Source organism: Thermobia domestica, chromosome 5 (genome assembly GCF_964235325.1).
Source record: "Thermobia domestica chromosome 5, izTheDome1.hap1.1, whole genome shotgun sequence".
NCBI lineage: Eukaryota > Metazoa > Arthropoda > Insecta > Zygentoma > Lepismatidae > Thermobia > Thermobia domestica.
The window spans coordinates 15,862,267-15,883,032 of NC_137458.1; the positions used below are offsets into that span (position 1 = coordinate 15,862,267).

A 20,766-nucleotide genomic window follows, 5' to 3' on the forward strand; every position below is an offset into this window, starting at 1 on the left:
GATATTATACTAAGTCGATATAATCAAATATAAAGATTTTTTGGTGCATGGAGTCCTTGGTTCGATCCCAGCTCGCGCGAAGTGAGCTTTGTGGTGGACAAATACCGTGTGCGTGTGTTTTCTTGATGTTCTCTCGTTTCCTCCCACTTCCTTCATTCCACCATTTCATTCATTTCTCATTATCACCATCTTCTTTAGCCTAGCCGACGTAAAACTTAAAGATTTCATTTCATTTTTATTTTCAAATATAAAGATTAACTAACTATTCAGGTGTTTATTTTGAGTACAGAACATTGAACGTAGTTAAGATAGAGTCGAGATAGAAACGAGTCAACATTCATTACACTTTATAATTTGTACGTAAGGTCCCGATTAGAATATGCGTGCGTTATTTTTACACCGAATGTAAATAAATACTTACAAGCAATAGAAAACATACAATTTAAATTTCTAAAACTGCTTACGTACAAGAAAACAGCTTTCTATCCCAAACAGATTCCCTACGTGGACTTAGTAAGGAGTTTGAATTTCCTAACGTTAACGAATCGACGAAAGATGTTTGATTTACTATTTTTATATAAAGTATTAAATAATAAAATTGACTGTCCAGAGCTACCCACGAAAATATATTGAGCGTTCCAACAGACAGAACAAGACCAGGGAATACTGGTATATTTTTCTGTGAAAGGGCACGAACAAATATTCTCAGTCAATTTCCGCTGTAGAGAATGTGTGACTCCTACAATGAATTAAGTCATAAAACTGATAGATATATTCAGTATGTCAGAATATGTATTTAGAAACAGGATTATTACCCAGTACCTGACACTCGAAGTGAATTAGGGATGCGCACGAGACAAGATTTGTGGCTGTCTCGTCTCGAAAATGTGCTGCAAAAGTGATGTCTCGACTCGAAAAATGTATATTTTTCTATTGGAAGAGTCGTGTCTCGACTCGAATTTTGTCAGGAAAATCTTGTCTCGACTCGTCTCGTGTGCATCCCTAAAGTGAATTGATTAATTGTATGGGTAAATGTATATATGTCTATATATGTATTATACGACACTATAATTAGGCATTAACCCTGTTGTGTTGTTTTCTAAATAAATAAATAAATAAATAAATAGAATGGTGAAACTCTGTAGGTAGAGTGTCCCGATACACAATGCAAAAGTATGTTGCGAAGAAGTTTACGCTTTGCATTCTTTATGCAGCCATCTTGGCACACAGCCAAACATTCTTTAGCAGTCCATCCGCCGCGCCGGGGCAAAACTTGGAATATTTTCTTTGGCAACGTAATCATAGTCAATATTGCCAGTCGATATAGGACAAGGAAGTACGTAAAATATACTAAAATAACAGAGTACAAAAATCTTGAAATCATGTCGGAAGGAAACTGACCTTTCTTCAATACTTCCACCTTCGAGTGTTCTTGTATATGAAGACTTGATCTCAAGGTCTTTAAGTCAATGACTGTGCTGAGTGCGTGAAAAAAAAAAAAAAAAAAAGCATCCAGGTTATGAAATAAACGAGAGGCAAAAGAAAATAAGAGATTTTTTAAAACCGGAATATATAAAAAGCAAGAAATGAACAGTATAACTAGTTTCTGTCTTTAATGTCCATGTCCAAAGGCGCTCAAGGACGAATTTAATAATATGTGGGGAAAAACATCAACCTTTTAACATTTCTCGGTCAAAATTAAGTGGATACTAAACCACATAGATTTAGTACGATACTGTGAAGAGTAACAAAAACAATCATAGTTTCTATTTAGCTCAGGAAGTCCTGTCAGAAAGGTAAATTGAATTAACTCCCGTAGCGTCACACTCCACCAAGGGCTACGGAGTCCAGCAAACCGTTTTTTAATTGGCTAATAAATGATTAGAATATCAGCTTCCGTCACTGTTATTTCTGGCTTTTAATGTCGGGAGTTCTTACTTTCTAGTTGTCTCACGATGCTACATCAATCAGGGGCGGATCCAGGACCGATTTCTGGGGGGGGGGGTTGTCATACTGCTACTTTTAAGGGCTCTAAACTTTGGGATGGGTTTTATTTACATATATAAAATAAGAAAGTTTCTTCTTCTGCGGGGGCGATCGCCCCGATCGCCCCCCTGGATCCGCCCCTGACGTCAATACACAATTTGTACTCTCTGTACGTGGATTGAACCCTGGATCTGACATGATATAACCGATAGGTTATACAAGGTGTTTCAAAATGAATATCGGGGGTCTTAAAGCTTTGTAGTGTTTATTACGTTTAACGCATAATTATAAATAATACATCATTTGAAAGAGAAACAGTTTATGCTACAAGTGTTCAATGAACAGCATTCTTCACTCGGCACTAGTGATGTGAGGTGGAAAATTTTCCGCGGAAAATTTTCCATTTCGGAAAATTTTCCGTTCTAAAAAATATCAGTAATCAAGTAACAATTCCTCAGCAATCATGAAATTGATTGAATTCGTGCATAGAAATGTTAAAAAGTGAAAGATCGTTTAAAGAATCTGAAAATTTTATGGCTCAGACAGTTTTCAGTACTATATAGGAACAAGCTAAACAATTTTTCAAGAATCGAAATATTTTCTGCCTTATATGGAAAAATTGAAAAACTTTTTATGAGTCGGAAAATTTTCATTTTGGAGCAAAGAGTAAAACAACTTTTTTGTGAATCGGAAAGTTTTATTGCTCTGTAGAAACAAGTGAAAGGAATTTTTATAGATCGGAAAATGTTCATCATGATGTAGAAACAAGTGGAGAAAACTTTTCATAGGCCAGGCAATTTTGGATATTATGTATAGTGATGTTAGGTGGAAAATTTTCCACTATATTTAACTGCACATAGAGCTACAAAATTGAATTTCAGTAGAGGAAAGTTAGTCAGCAACAAATTATAATTTTCCAAGTAGCTTTCGAGAACCGGAAAATTTTCTATTTCAAGTTGGGAAATAAAATTTTACAGTGTTTCTCTCTCTCTCTTGCTCTGCGAGCTTGTTCGATGCTAAGCGGTTAGCATACGCACCTTTGGCATGGAAAACCTGGCTTCGATTCCCAGCGGGAGCTCATGTAGTTCGGATTCCACGTTAATCAGTTGGTACCGTTTTATATAGTCTCGCTGCTGAAAGGAACATTAAACTCAAGATCAACTCAATACAACTACTCTCTCTCTCTCTCTCTCTCTCTCTCTCTCTCTCTCTCTCTCTCTCTCTCTCTCTCTCTCTCTCTCTGTGTGTGTGTATGTATGCAAAGTGCAGAGATCATACATCGAGTTCGTAGAGTACAAATATCCCATTCTATCATTTAAAATTTCAATTTATTAAGTCATGAATATTTTCCGATTCATAAAATCATACTCCACTTATTCATGCGATTCATGAAAAATTGTTCCACTTGTTCCTACATCCTACTGAAAATTGTCGAAGCCATGAAAATTTACAGATTCTTTAAACAATCTTTCACTTTTTAACATTTCTATATATGAATTCAATCAATTTTATGAATACTGACGAATTGTTACTTAATCACTGATATTTGTTAAGAGCGGAAAATTTTCCGGAAAAATATAGAAGAAAATTTTCCACCTCACATCTCGACTAAACAACAATGTAGGAATAAGTGGAGTATGTTTTTATGAATCGGAAAATTTTCATCACTGCTTGACACACATCGAGTCGATTCGATAGTCGAGAAAGGCCGATCAATTTTCCACCGGGATATGGTACAAAACACATTCATTTCAGGGAAGTCTCGTTGCAACTGTACCATCTCGTGGGAATTTGCTAACCCCCCAGATGCAAACGTCATAAGTTTTCACATCGCCACTTAGATGAAATGTCGATTCATTATTGAAGTGAAGACCACACGATCCTGAAAATCTTCATCGCGATGCAGCAACATTTCATTTGCAAAGTTGGCACGTAAACCGTAGTCTGTTAGGCTTTAGAGCTTGTAGCAACTGCAAACGATAAGGACGTAGTTGTAAGCATACTGGGACATGTAAAAATAATCCAAAATGACCGATATTAGTATCAAATCCAGAGTTTTTGCGGTCACTGAGATGAATGGTGATACTCCCACAGGCGTTGACTCCTAAATACAGCCCCCATGCGAAGAATGGGTATTTTCAGCTAGTATATATATATATACACATCATATTGTATGTAATCATGTACATAGATCTTAATTGTGGTAAATGGAAACTTACAAGTTAAGGTTTTGAGTCTTTGTATGATTATTATTCCCCACGCGCTGTATTTGACCCAAAGGTGAAGGTGAGCCTACACACCAGAGGGCGTTGAACTCACAATTTGTGACTGTGACAACGCTCTACAACTGCTGTATATTATTATTTATGTTTTCTTTTTAATTAATTTTAATAAAACTGAAATGAAACAGCTTCGTAATTCATTGGTATGGAGTTTTCATGAATAGAGTTCGATATCTTTAAAAATAAAAATAATAATAATAAAAAAAAAAAAAACAGAAAAATGTTGCTGAGTAGTCGCGTAGTTATCATATGTACTTTTTGTTGAAATTGTTCAGTATTCAATCCCTGGTTTGAAGAAAGATAGTTCGAATGCCACACTAAATTTAAGATTAGTTATGATGAAATTTTGATGACTACATGGAACTTCCACTAAACATACAGACCAAGACGCTGAGGTACATACATGATCCATGTAGAGGATGAGGGGCACACCCACGCGGGTGCCACAGGGTCCTGACCCCTCAAAAAAAATTACTTCGTTAACTCGATACATTTGTACATTTCTAAATAAACTATAGTTGTTTAGCAGCGAAACGGTTGATGTACACTCATGTCCAAAATTATTGTCGCATGTCTATAAATATGTTGTTGTAGAAATATAATTTGATAACGAATTCGCCCGGTATTTCTTATAATGTTAGTATGTGTATAATCAACAAAGACATGTATAGGGCAAATCTCATGTCAGAAGAGCAGCAAATACGAACAATAAAACGAAAATTAAACGTTCTTGTCCATTTAGCAACATTTTGTTTTACTCATTCTAATTTCGTATTTATAATTCTTTTCCTATGAAATTTACCACAAATATACATTCCGCGATTATATACATAGTATCAGTATTAAAAGTACCCTGCAAAATCATTATCAAATTATATTCTTACAAGAAGACAGTTATAGATATACGACAATCATTTTGGACATGAGTGTACCTTACAAGTTTAGTCATACATATTATCTGTGCTCTTTCTTTTCCTATTAAAACAACTTCCTTTTATATTTTTTTCTGAATACTTGAAAATTACTTATCATTTTTTTTCTGATGTAGAATAACACACATTCGATATTACATAGAAGTAGTGTCTTGTACTATTGGACTCCTCTCAACAAAAAAATTCTGTATGCCCGCCTGTATAGGATACTTATCCACTAATTACGTCGGTTTGAAATGAATCAAATTATGAACATCCAATTCATTGCCATTTTGATCAATAGTTCATCATCGACAAATAATTCTTAATGCATCCAAAACATAAGCATTATTTTCAATATGGTGCAATGCTATTATTTTCAATCTTAATGCATCTCTGGCATGAAATCAAGGACAACTGCATTACACACTACGTCCTACTCATCTCTTTCTCATATATGTAAATGCATCAAATTTGCCTAATATACCTAGTAACTTCCATTTTTTAAAAAAGAAAAAACTTTTTTCTCTTTTCTTCTATGTATTTTAATGGATAATAAATTAATATTACAGAGCAGTCATTTTTAAATAGTGTATCACGACAAAACCACCAGATACCTTGAGATAGTCATTATGGTATACAGCACACCCCATGTAGAAAAGTTTATTATTTATTTATTTCAAAATGATAAGAATTTTCATGTTTTTCGTCATTTGATAGTCAGTTCCGTAAACAATGTTTGTTAATGATCTAAAGTATAAAGTAAGGTGCATTAGCCATGCATAAGAGAAACTATTCTTTTTCTTCAGGTGTGCCGTAGAATTTTAAATTAAACAAAAGTGACCTGAATCTATACTTATGAAAAAGTGATTTAAAAAAATAAATGTGCTTCAATTCACATACAACTGTGGTATTAGAAAAAATGAAAATGAAGTCTTTTAGTTTAACGTCCCACATTTATGCTTATTAGGTTATGGGAGTGGGAGATGATGATGAAGAAGGTGACCAGAACTTTTACTTTCAAAAACGGGACGCATACGAATCGGCGACCGGGGGGGCTTATATATATATATATATATATATATATATATATATATATATATATATATATATATATATATATATATATATATATATATATATATATATATATCTGACTTCCACATTGCATTTTGGGACTCAGCAGTGTTTTCAATTTACAAAATATACAAGTAAGAATGATAACAGCGTTTCTAACTTAAGTACAACCCAACAATACTTTTAGCTAGTTCGACACTCAGAATTCCAACTCAATTTTCATTTGAAGCACAGAACACTCAATTCCCATTTGAACATTCAGAAGTTCAAGACACAGCTGAACCTTCCCAATGAGTGTTGTTACGGAAGAGTGTAGAATTTGCATTGACCATTTATATTTTGAATAATAATTACTGGACCCCTGGGTTATTTTTGCTTAAAAACGGGACATTTAGGCGTCCCATTTGAGAATCAGATAAAAACGGGACAACGGTTGAAAATAAGGGACTGATGGAAGTGGATGATGGAAGAATTGATGGAATGAGAAAATGTGAGGAAACGGGAGTACCACGAGGAAACCCCATAGACACGATGTTCTTCACCATAAAGTTACTTACCCGGGGATCAAACTAGGGACCCCATACACCAGAGGTAAGCAAAGCACTCTACCATTAAGCCACCGTGCTCCCTGTGGTATTAGAGATCTTGATGGAAAACTGAGAAGAACATCGAAGATATGAAAAGTGTATTTAAAGGTCCCTTAACAGACTTAAGGGAATATTAATCCAATTTCTCATAAGAATTATGTTACGGTACGACCCAGAAGTATGAGGGCTATGAAAAAGCGAAAAAAAAAAACTCTGAAAGTTTCTAAATATGAATATAGAGAGGAATGGAGAAAATTAACTAGGATTCAGAAAATATTAGAAAAGGGTGAGACGAGAACAATATTGATGACAGTTAAAACAATATTAAAGTATAAATGGTTACTGAACAACTAAAGGCAAAAGACATAATCTCTGATTCGTGGTTGTTGAGGAACTCATTTCCATAATGGTCGAGTATTCTTTCCTTTCACAATTGCAGATTTTAACGGTTTTAACTTCTTGATTTCTTCTTCGAGTTCAATTAAATGCCCCTTACTTTCTCAAAATTCTACAATATTGTTAGTGAATAAGGAAAGGGGGAAGGAAATGTCCGAAAATGAGACATATACCAATTGATTGAACAAAATAATTCTCATGTCGAGTTTTCAGAACAAAAGTTATTGTTGTACAATAACCATGACATAAATTATACTAAAATATACTCTTATTATAGTATGGAAGGTGTAACGTCGTTGGCTTCCCGCGAAAAGTGGTAGTGACGTTAATGGGGAGTTGCCAGCTTGGTTACTCCTGAATTGCTGAGCACGGTGATTGGCGGGTGGTGATTGGCTATCCTCTTACCACACCCCCAGTGACGAGCAGGCCCAAGCGCGGAAAACCAACAACGTTATACCTTCTGGACTTTTAAGCTTTATATCTTGACACCAGGAAGATGACACTATCCAGTATTGTGAATGAGGTACAATCCAAAATTAACACTACTCTGGTACCATGAAAAAAGTTACGCTCAATGTACTATGGGGTCAATATGGCCCCAGGATGAAAAAAGGTATGTGCTATTAAAATTGGGCACTATTTATCGCAATATTTTACTTTTCTGAAAAAAAAATATATGACTTAAAAACGTTTGTAAGCAAATATCTACAAGCAGAGAAGTCTTTGTCTTAGCAACTTTGAAATAACATATATAGAAAGACAGACAAAATATATCTCAAAAGCATAAACATATCGGAGCGCAGCATTTCTTGTGTGTGGGGTTCCAGTTATTTTTTACATGTCCTTAATCCTAACTTGATTACTGGCATTGGTTACTCAATCATGTGGTGTAACTTTCGCACACAAACTTTTGCATTCTTCACAGATATGTTTTGTTTTCTTGTTCTTTGATCTGACGCAAGACTAGCATCTCTTGTGCTGCCCTGAATGGAGCTGATAAGCAGGCTCGGACTGGCCTGGGCAGGAGGGCAGGAATTCCTGCCGGGGCCCTCTCTAAATATTCAATAAATACTGAATAACATGGAAAGTAAAATAAAACATGTCTGCTATGTTGGAGCATAGTTATTCGTTGTAGTTTGTTCCGTTCCCAGAGTTTCGTGGCCCCCAGCATTGAATGTAGATTTGGGGTCTCATTATTGGAATGGAACTAAGAGTATTGTAAAGTCCTGTTTGGGGCCCTTTGTTTGTGCCCTAGTAAGAATATATTTCAACAATATGAAAAATGGGGCCCCAGCATCATATTGTCTAAATGTGTATTGGGGGCCCATCAGTGCTAAAATAAGACTGGCTTTTATATAAAGTCTTGCTGGGGCCCCTCTGTTAGTCTTTGACAAGTTATTGCAACACCATAAAGAAACAGAACAGGTCCCCACCCTGAGGCACTATAACTCCGCGTAAATGGATCTGAACAGCTTTATGAAGAAAAGCCCCACCACCACCATCGCATCAGATTAAAAAGATGAAACTTCGTATACTTTGTGAGGCTCCTATATGCTATATGAGAAGGGAAGTGGGGCCCCCAGCCTGCCCTATATCCCCCAGTCCGAGACTGCTGATAAGTGTACCTCTGGTAAATGCCGCAATTACAAATGACATGCTTGACATCTTGAGATGTTTCTGCTACAGCTCCAATCACTGCCATACATGTGAAATAATCAAAAGTAAGGACTAGTTCCTTCACACTTTTTGTTATTTTACCCCCTAATGTTTTCCAAAAGTGAATACATTCTCAGTGAAAATAACATAATTCCATCATAACTGTATTATATAGAATATGAGGTTTCTCACTACTGGGTGAAATATCAGATAACTTTGAAAGACGTGTCTAATTATTTTAAATAAGAAGTCCATATACAAAATTTAATGTCTCTACCTTTCATAGATTCGAAGATACGGATATTTTAATGTAATAATTGCCATCTCTGCTCTCCCCCCCCCTGTTCTGTGTAATCTCCAAAAAATTTTTTCTTGCTAGTAACCTTACATCACAAATCCTATGCCCTGTCCAAATTTCAAGCTTCTAGCTTAAGCTATTTGGCCTCAACGTTGATAAACTAGTCAGTCAGGACTTCTTTTCTGTATAGAAATTAAAACAAATTCTCATTATATTTAGATTATAGTTATTAAATGAATAACCTGCATAATTAAATTTTGAAGTGAGTATTTTGGGGCCATCTGAGCAGTAGCGTATTTAAGGGGGGCTTTCTGGCTTAACCCCCCGAAATTTTATTCACTATATTAAAGTAAATGAAATATCTTGCAGAATTTTCACATTTCCCGGAATAAAGTTAGCAAAGCCCCTTCCCCCGAAACAGAATCGTAAATACGCCACTGGCACTGAGTGTGAAATATAATTCACATTCGCATGAATAACAACAAATAGTTGTTCAAACGTTCCTATAACAACCGGGCACGAGTTCAAAGCATGTTTTACTGCATTTCCTCTGTCCAAATGCTAGAAGAATACCATCGCTTGAAGTAGCGAGCAACAGATACAAAAGGTAAAGGACAGTCATTTCGTTAGATAAACAATCTAAAAATAAAATCTTGTTCTGTCGCCCAACAAAGGTCAAACGTCTTCAAAGCTTTGCGAACACTGTGCCCCACGTTTAACACTTAAATTATGCTAAAGGAAGACTTTATTACTGAATGACAGTGACCTTAATTTAAGATTAACAGAGTGTATCAACTCACCTGCAGTTAGACAATCATCCGGAAAACCACAAACGAATTCCCACGTGGGTACGTAAAAAGATATCACAGGTATATGGCACAGACTACTAAAAACCGTGATTTACGACACCTTTTCTACTCTTGGATATGTTACGAGTATTTGTGCATTGCAGTGACAAACTAGAAGAGGGAGTTCTGCTTACGTAACCGACAGCTGTGTTACGAGAATGATGATTCGCCAGGGAGCGCAACGGTATGCTAAGTCAGTCTGTCAGCTGATTATTCGGTGACTGGTTCGTTAGTTGTTCGCTTCTTTTGCATCCACACTCCTTCCGACTGTCCTTTCCTTTCGGAGTGGCCCCCACGTGATAGTTCTGTGCCAGTAGGACTTTCTCTCTCAAGGTTCAATAGCATCTTTTGATGTTTTTAATAAAACCAAAACACCAGAAGATCGGCAACGCTACCGGGCACAACCTTTCTTCCCAGCAAATTGGAGATTAATAAAAACAAGAAAAAAAAAGATTGATTTGACATTGTCAAATCTTAATTTCAATGACCTCGTCCCTCGTGATAAACGGGGTACTTGCAGTTAACCTTTCCTTGGATGAGAAAAAAAGTACGCGTGTATTATAATAGTATGTATTAATGAGAGTAACTATAAGGTACCTAATCAAAGACTTCCGCTGTTCTAAATATAGGAAGGGCAAGAAACAGATGGATTAAATTAGAATTATAATCGTACAATCGAATATTTCGTTTTTGGCCGTGTATAATGCGCACTTTTTGTATGGATACCTGACGTTCTCAACGGCGCCGATCCTCGGGGGCCGGAGTGCCCCCTCCAAAGCTCATATGAGCCCCCTCATTGTATTTATGAATATACAATATTTGGCATTATTTGAATGCGATTTGTCTTAAAATCCTCATATATATGCCTTCTGCATTTGAATGCCCCCCTCCCCCAAATTTACAGAGAAATCGGCGCCCTTGGACCTTCTCTTTTTCGAGCTGTAAAGCTGATCTGGGCGGGATTTTAGGAAAACGGAAAAATGTCCCCCTTTGGGGCAATGTGGATTCAGACAACTGATTCAACTTCAGGATTCGTAATATATATCAGGCGCACACCCAGAAATTTTTGGCCAAGGGTCCAAGCTTTTGTGGGCGGTCCAATATTACAAACTACCACTATGTAGTACTGAACGAATATTATTCTGTACCCGATAAATAATTGTAAAATACTTCCACTTATATTTTCGGGAAAAAAATGATAGAACTAGATTGCTTCTATAAGAGAAAGTCTACAGATAAAGTGCAAGATCTAATTTTCATGCTACATCCATAATTTCCTTGTTGTATTGTTTTATTAAGAAAGTGTACAAATATATGTTAAGTTATTAAGTTTTTTGGAGGGAGTTCGGGTCCGGTGGACCCCCGTGGGTGCACCCGTGATATATATAGTGTGTTGTAAATATATGGAAATTTTTAGATTTGACAAATATTCGCCAAGTCTCTTAATACGATATCATAGCGAGAAAATATAATTTGTACAGCCAGAAACAATATTAAGTATAAATTGGAGGTATAAGAAATGATAGCTCCAGCCTATATTTAATATTGTCTCTGACTGTACAAATAAACTTTTACATTACCAATTACAGAAACATTACAACTTCTTTCTTTCGCACTTATATCTGGGATTAAACATTGCATCCATATTAACCTGAACAATTGTTAACAGTTGAGTATTATAGATAAAATTAAAATCATAAATGTGGAAAATAGAGCCAAGTTCTTCTCATACATTTATCACATCGTTCGATCAGAAAAAAGAATAAGAGATCTGAAAGTATACCAAGTTCTCTTGAAGTCCGAAAATCGGAAAATTGAAATTTGTAATTTTAGTCCTGAGAACAACATGCCAAGCGAAAGTCTTACACAAGACAATTCTGTTTAGAACTTATTCTCACCATTAAAGTTACAAATTTCATTTTTCCAATTTTCGGTTTTCAATAGAACTTGACATTGTTTCAGAATACTTACAGAGAAGCTTTCAGTTTGGTCAAAGATGATCTACTGTAAAAGTGAGTTTGAAATATGGTGAACTTCAGTAAATATGATAGAGAAAATTTTAACATGATTGAGGCAAAAGTGTGTTAAGAGTGAGGAAGCCCTAAACAAATCTCTTCGGGACACTGGTATAGTAGGCTATGTTTGCCCCACAATCAATGAGTGATATTGAGGTTGTAACAGTTGAAGCTTGAAGCACGAAAGATACCCATATCATCAATATAACAATGGATCATCTCAAATTGATTTATATGGTATCGCGAGTCTTTTTTCTGCTTTAAGCTCGATTTTTAATATGCTGCCCCTGGGCCCAGGTCCCAATGACCCATGCATAAATACATATCTGATTGTCTGAAAGAAAACTTACTTAAGAGTAAACTACTCCTTGTACCCTTTTTGAAGATAAATTACTTATTCAATATTATAAGCTTGTTAATGCAATATTTATTATGAAATACGGCCAAAATTCTCTGGATAGTTTTTAAGGAAAATTTGGGAAAAAAATAAGTTTGATGTGGCCGATATTTGACATAATTTCAAACGGATACGGATTCTCCATCTGTACCGGACAGCTCTGAACACTACGTTTCACAGAAATCACTAAGCACAAAGAATTTATATGCCTACTCAAGTTTGAATGTGCTATATGGGAGCAGTCAACTGTATTGTAGAACAAATGAAAGGGAACGCTGACATTTTAAGAGCAGTAATATGTTGATACTTGCTTAAGTAACTTAAAAAAAACACTGGTAAAATTGTGATTGTAATACTCTATACTTAATATTACTTTTTAGAAATAGCAACAGCATTCGTTCACAGTAATGAATAATCCCACAGCTGTTCGCCGGTGGAGTGAATGACTCCTTTTCAAGAGAAATTTAATTTTCCCTGACTAGTTAAAAAGTACAAAATGCTCTTAGCACACTTTCTCAGCCAACTTCAAAAGTAAAAAAAAATGGTTTTCTTCGGATCACAGTACAATCATGCAACTAACGCTCCAAGCAACATGCTTTTAATGACATGGTATTCAGATGCAAGCAGTGTTGCATTATAAAACACATTTTTCAGACTTAGTTCATTTATGACAAGAAGTAAATTCTTGTTGGGGTCCGTCTGGTTTTGTTGGTCCCCAAAATGGGCAGAAGTACAGTCCCCCCAAAAAATATATCTTTAGGGCAGATTGTAGTTTCTGTCGCTGCGGTAAATTTTACTGGCCTTTACCAAATGTTGCTTATACCCATTAGGATATCAGTGTCCAGGTCTCGCAAAGAGAACATCTCGAATAGTATGTGCTGCGGAGAATTGATCACTGAAATACAGTAAAACCACGGTTATCTGCTGAATTGGGGACAAGGGCACCGGGGATAGCGAAAATCACGTATAACCCCAAACAAGGCTACGAAAGAGGTGCAAACACGCACAAAAAATACAGTATTTCAGCATAAAAACTATGTTTTATTGTTCAAAAAACATGCTTATCAGAGTAGAGTTGCACTCCGAAACGTGCACCACAATTAGAAATATTGATTTTCACAATGCAATTTATTTCTATATTTTAGAACGTAGTTTTATTTGTATGAGGAGTGTCAGTCCGCAGCAACTACTTATGAAAAATAATTGAGCGACTTCGGAAAGGTTATTTTTTTTTTCCCGCGGCAATCGCGAATAATCGGAGGTTTACTGTACCACTTCTGTCATAGAAGTCAGTGGAACCTGTACGTATGCAACCAATATTACATGTAAGTCTGTTAGTGTTGCATAACGTAACAGGCGTTTTATTTTCTTTTTCAAGATTCGCTGTTTACTCGAGATTCTATTTTTACCAACATAGCGAGCCTTGCTAGTGTGTCGATTATGCGCAATGTCTTTCATAGCGAATAAGGCAAACTCTTTAAAGGACATTTGCGTCTTCAATGTTCAGTTTTACTTGAGCTAGTATTACTTCGGTGATAACAAATGACGCTCGTTTCGCATTATGAACTTACGCTAGACTTCCAAACTATATGAATTAATACTGAAACAACCGGAATTAGCAGATCTATTACTTCCGGATATAATAGAGGCGTGGGCTTAGAGACAGACCTTTTATTTGAGATGCTGAAGCTATATTAAATAGCCATTCCTAGGTATCTCTTACCTTTTTTGTATGAAGATTGATATGAAAACCGGAAGTCATAGATTTCTACTACCTCCGGTTCCAATAAAGTCAGAGGTGGAAAATATTCTTGCAGTACTGAATGCATATCAAAACACTGGTTCTTGCTTGGCCGGTACTCATATGGTTCGGATTCCATGTCAAAGTGTAGGTTCAAGTCTCGTACAGCCTTGCTGCTGAAAAACAAGCCGAATTATAATCTAACCTAATCTAGTCTAACTGCTTCTCGCTATCTATTACCGGTTTCTTCACTGTGTCGTTCAATACTGAAGCAGAAAACAGTAAATTTTCGACATTTATTAACACTGACACGATATTCCAATGTGAAATCAGCAATTTGAAAATACGCTCATATATTTAATTGACTCAGTCAGGGATAAGTACGACAGAATATTCTCACTCCCATGAAAACCGTCGAGGGCTACTTTTAAAAAAGCAATCGAGTGAGACGTGCCAAAGGGGAACCATTACCGAAAAATCACTTCACCCAACCAAGTGAATGGAGCCAAATGGTGCATATATAGACAGAGGCGGATTCAGGAAATGATCAAGGGAGGGGCTAAATCATATTTTGCCGTTTTATCCAGTGCAAAGCAGGATTGATGCCCATTTTATCCAGTGTATACCTGACCGTCAAGGGGGGGCTATAGCCCCTATAGCCCCCCTTGGATACGCCACTGTATATAGATATGGGGTGATACATATAGGATACGCCAGTGTAAGTTCTAAAATAATGGTCAAAGAAAAGCTGAAATTTTATACCATGCAAATATCCTTAGGGGAACATCGTGTGGTATACTTTTTGATACCATAAGGTTAACAGTGTTGCCAATCAACATAAAGTAATATTTTTAATTGCACTATTGTATCAGGTATCGTACATATTTCAAACTTACAATACCACATTTGTTATTAAGTGTTGCAAATTAAGGACCCTGCGGTATCACAAACATCAAAAAAACAACCAAATTTTGGAGATTCTACAACAGTAATAGTACAAGCGAGATGAACACGGTAATGCGCATCCAAAGAAAGTAGCTTAATGTCGAATACTACGGTCATTACATAACATGTTTCGGACAAGTATAAACAAACTTATAATGAAGTGAAAATTTTACATTTTCAAAAGACTTTTTTTCGAAAAAGTGCTTCGATAAGTATCACATTTAAATAAGTTCATTTTTTTATTCAACAGACATGATGATTATTATGCTATTTACACTAGCTTGATATCTCAAATCATTCGGGAGGTTTAAAACCAGTACTGAAATTTGATATATTACTTAAAATGGCGTATTTGTGGGAACTTTTTATTAATGCTATTTTTTATTTACTTTGCTTCTATAAATTACAATAATATAACAACAATACTTTTTTGGTAAGTGTAATTACAACAAGTTTTTGGAAGTACATATTTTAAGCAGAGTTGCGAACTTTAATAGTTTTTACGTATCTCCAGAACGTAAACAGCACTGTGATCTTCATGTCTATTGAAAAGTATCTGTGAAACGGGATTAGGTACTTACCTAAGCAATTTTGAGCATGATGACACAGGCAAAGAAATGATGATGGAACAAAATGAAATCTTTAAGTTTTACGTCCCACGGTTATGCCGGCTAGGCTAAAGGAGACGGTGATGATTAGAAATGAATGAAATGGTGGAATGAAGAAAGTGGGAGGAAACGGGAGAACCCCAAGAAAACCAACGCACACGGTGTTTCTCCACGACAAACCTCACTTGGAGCGAGCTGGGATCGAACCAAAGACCCAATGCATCAGTGGTAATCGCTCTACCACTGAACCACTGCACCTCCGGGCCAATAATCAATTTGCTACTACAGTTTACGCGTATTGAACTTGTTCGCAAGTATCCAGAAGAATTTTTTTGCATCTTACTCGCATATTATTATGCCAAACCAGAAGTATTTTACATGCTAATTTTATGTTCTATGGTTAGATAAAATAATTAAAACGGTCAAAATGAGACTTAATACATATTCTTATCATAACTGAGTAGTATATTTCTAGTTTCTCTTAATAATTTAAAAAAAAAAGCACGTGGCCATGTGTTTCACCTTCGATCTAGGCAAAAGTGTATCTAGAAAGTAAAAACTGGAGGAGGGCAACCAGAACCCAGACTGTAATAGGCATATCATGAGTTTACAATGTTTCATGGGATCTGCAGAAGTTTCCAATCTAACTCTCTTCTGATGGATATTATGGCTACGTTGGACGTTCACATTTTGGACGTGAAGTATTGTTTTATTAATTGCATAACAGAAAAATTAGAACTGAAACTATATCTAAAAAAAAAAAAATCTAATAAAGAATAAAAGGCAACCCCCTTACTATAAACTTGGAAAAATGTAGAATTATTATTATTATTATTATTATTATTATTATTATTATTATTATTATTATTATTATTATTATTATTATTATTATTATTATTATTATTATTATAAGTTTATTATTTTATTTTTATTATTATACATTTATATTTATAATTATTTTTGTCGCTCAAAAAACTAGAGGAGCTAGGCCCCCGGCCCCGGACTAGATCTGTCACGCGGTCTAGAATGATGTTGAAATCATACATTAAAAGAAAAAAATCCTTGTATTACACAGATTCTTTCATAAAGTTAAAATAGTGGTCAGATCTTAAAATTTAATATAAAGAAAATGAACGAAATCTCTGTTTAAGTATTTACTACTTAACTGAGCGTTGCACATTTCCACCATTTTTTTGTTTTCAACAGACTTTAAAAATGGAAATTTTCAGTTTGACCTTTATTATCTTTGTATGTAGGTATGTTTGTAGGATTGTTAGCGATTAATTTGAGTACCGTTGGCTATTTTTCGATGTGTTTTCCACTAATCGAACAAGCTATACTAAAGTAAAAATGTTTTTACATATAAAATATTTGAGGAAAAAATTAATAATGATTTAATTGTTCCAAAAAATCAGAACAATTCCTGCAGCGCCTGATAAAGAAACTTATCCTACAGTATGCTGCAACCAGAAATTCAACACAGTTGAGTGGGTTGCATATAACCTAGGGATTAAAACATTCAGCTCTAAATGTTTTAACACTGTTTTGGTGGATGTTTAAGTCAATCCCGATGTCATGACTATTTACATGCCGGTCTCGCTGAATTTCTGCCGGCATATCATGCTCTTTTTCTGTGATTGGTCACTTAATACGAAGAGCACCTTGGGCATCGAAATATACAGAACCAAAACAAATGAGCTAACTTTTGAGTGTTACTTTTTGATAAGTATCTTGCCCACAGACAGTACAAATTTCTTCACAAACCTACAAATACATTTGCGCCTTTATCAAACTAAAATTAGTAAAATGTAGCGCAGTTTTGTGGAAAATTAACTCGTCTTCAATCCTTCATGTCTCATTCTAATAATTCCAACACTTTTTTACTCATCTATTAGCCTCAGCGGTCAAATGACGTTAAGTTAGTCCTGCTGCGGCAGATACACCCTGTGATTTGGAACACTAACACAATAGGCAGGGCCGTTTTTAACCTCCCCGGCGCCCTAGGCACTTTAAATTCTTACGACCCCCCACAATTTCCAGAGCACCCTCCTCCTTCAGTTATTACGTTGCCAGTTTTAGTTCGGGAGGGATTTTCCCTTAACTCTCTTACACTTTTCCATGCATGTACAGGAGATTGAAATTTATTAGGCGCGCTTTTAATAGTAATACATTGAACTCATCAAAAGTATATTATAATTGAAGACTCACTGTGAAAAACAGTGCAAGTGCCAACAACAAAAGTCATTGTAACAGTAGTGACAAAAGATAGTAAATTGTACCCAAGCGTCACAAAATAGAAAATATGATTGCTTAGAAATATAATCTAGCATAGACTATAACCAATTATGAAAATCTAACTAAGGCATAAACGTATTAAACAAATAAAATAAGTGAAACAATTCCAAGATGGCACTTACATTGTTGTCTACAGCGAGTCTTCATTTTTTATTACTATTATTCTTTCATGTCGATGTTCAGTTTATTGTATTGAATGATAAGTTAGTAGTTTTAAATGGACGGTGGTTGTATCGTAAATTATTATAATTAAAAAGTGCACAAGAAATAATTTCCACAGTCTCGCCTTTTGTCAGCTAATAGCAGAAAACACGTATTTTTCCTAATATTTGTACAGTTAATAGTTTGTTTTCTCCTACCACTTATCCTCAGCAAGTAATATAAATCTCAAGTAATATATTTTCAATTAACAAAAGTAAAATTATACGTATCATATTTACATTAGCCGCCGAGATCTAGTTTGTTTGTAAGCAGGTAGCTCAACCGGAACGGAAATGACGTTTTCTGCATCAGTGTATTTTTTCCTTCTTTTTCCGCCCTCCAAATTTTTGCACACCCAAATCTTTTGCGCCCTAGGCTCGTGCCTAGCGTGCCTAAACGGAAAAGCGGCCCTGGCAATATGATAACTACTTTTTAGACTACATAATACCTTGATTCAATTTTCACTAATGTTTAATTTCATTACAAGAATTACTTAATGTACGTCATTTATTGTAAGTTTTTATGATAAATTTCATATCTTTAATTACAGTTGAAATGTTCAGTTTCATTATGTATGTTGGGGGGCGCGGTGGCTCAGTGGTAGAGCGTTCACCTCTGGTGCTTGGGGTCCCGGGTTCGATCCCAGCCCCCGCCAAGTGAACTTTGTGGTGGACAAACACCGTGGGTTTTCTCGGGGTTCTCCCGTTTCCTCCCACTTTCTTCATTCCACCATTTCACTCATCTCTCATCATCACCGTCTCCTTTAGCCTAACCGGCATAACCGTGGGACGTAAAACTTAAGGATTTCATTTCATTTTCATTATGTATGTCACTTATATGTTTGTTAATTGGTCGTATAAAAACATCCGATTATTTTTTCCTATGAGTTATTTTGTAAATTGTACAACAATTAAAATAAACTGTGAGGAACTGAATTAGTGTTGGACCGCGGGCCGTAGTTTGGAGACGTCTGCCCTTATAAACCAAAGATGATGTATTTATTCTACAGCGTTAAATGTAAAGACATGGTTAAAAACTTTTTTTAAAAAATATGTTTCACTGAATTTTCTTTTTTTCCCTTCTTTCTCTTGGACTAGGTATAATCATTTCAATGACGCTGGACATACAATGATAGATCTTCCAGAAGAAGTACATAATGGACACAAGAATGAAGATAATGACTGCAGCGACATCTAGCAAGTAAACTTGGAACCAGTATAAGTCCAGAGCAGCCGTGCGAAAATGGCGAGCTCCTTTGTGCCTAATCACGTATTCTATCCAATAAACTCCCAAGGTGACCGGATGCACTGGTTTATCCTTTATTATGAGCGACTTGCGTAAGATATTCTCCTTGTAACTGGAAGACAAAAAATAGGTATATTACTACTGTAGTAAGAACATGTAATAAATATGGGAATATATATCTTGTCCTCAATTACTAAAAATCACATTGAAATTACTGTCATTGAAACGGTGAAACAGGGATACAAATTCGGTCCATTAACTTACTCGCATGAAAAGAAGAAATTTTACTTTTACTGTTGTAAAAATGGCAAGAAGATATCGTAGTAGCTTGGTAGTAGTTTCATTTCTTTTTTCTCCATCATCCTTATTTAATATTGTATCTGCTAATTGTTGTTAATCAAGAGGTCTGGTTATTCACCAATTCTCTACTGGAACATGAAGTGATAGAATCTAATGTAACTTCCGGTTTTAGTGTTAATCTACAAAGCGATAATAGATAACAAGAAACTGTCTTTTGGAATCTATTTAGAGTTCTAAAAATAGGTACCATCTTATCTCTTAACTTTCTATTCAAACCGGAAGTAGTAGAAATCAACCACTTCTGGTCTTAATATTTATCACTATAGAGAAAAAATGGTAATAGAAGGCGACAAGCTGTTTTCTGCAATCAAATTAGAGTCTCAGGAATATAATCCATCCCATCCCTAATCTCTCTACTAAAACCGGAAGTCGTTGCAATCTCCTGCCACTTCCTGTTTCATTATAAATTTAGAAAATATCACGCCATATAAACCAAACTTCTTTACGTAGTGTTCATGACTCATGAGTAATGCTGCTTTTTACTTTTTAAATAAGAAGCTTTCCCTGTATTCAGACGTAGATGGAAGGGAGCTTTAGGATTTGTCACGATGTCTTCTTTCGCCCTGTGGCCGCCTAGAAAATTAGGTACTACTTGACTATTATAACAAACTATAGCTTTTCAGAGAAGACATCCTGATAAATCCTAAAGCTTAGATTTTGAAACCAGATTTGTCAGTTTGGTCAACACATTCTTTTACATGCAAGCCAGTGATAACAAAACAAATAAGAAAAGAATTTGCACGAAGAACTAAGTAAACAGTTTTATTTTTCCGTGAAACGTCGGTGAAAATATTATGTAGTACGTGACTTAGTTCCTTGTCACTTATTTATGTTAATCTACTTAGTAAACTACTTACTTTACAAAATAAGATTATATCTTTCGATAAGCTGTGTTTTCGTTTTGTTCTAGTCATTTCT

General features: G+C 35.5%; 2 protein-coding genes across 2 annotated transcripts in view; both read right to left on the reverse strand.

Annotated features, from left to right (window-relative positions):
• LOC145685737 (UDP-glucosyltransferase 2-like) overlaps nucleotides 1–11,560 on the reverse strand; it is a 59,209-nt gene extending 47,649 nt beyond the window's left edge. The window contains exon 1 of the mRNA XM_081758232.1: nucleotides 9,994–11,560. The gene's annotated coding sequence lies outside the window, so the exon portion shown is untranslated. The remainder of the gene's footprint in view (nucleotides 1–9,993) is intronic.
• A 3,466-nt stretch (nucleotides 11,561–15,026) lies between these two features.
• The window catches only part of LOC145685736 (UDP-glycosyltransferase UGT5-like), a 36,905-nt gene continuing 31,165 nt past the window's right edge, over nucleotides 15,027–20,766 (reverse strand). The window contains exon 5 of the mRNA XM_081758230.1: nucleotides 15,027–19,600. Coding sequence (XP_081614356.1) covers nucleotides 19,300–19,600 — 301 coding nt within the window. The 3' untranslated portion in view covers nucleotides 15,027–19,299. The remainder of the gene's footprint in view (nucleotides 19,601–20,766) is intronic.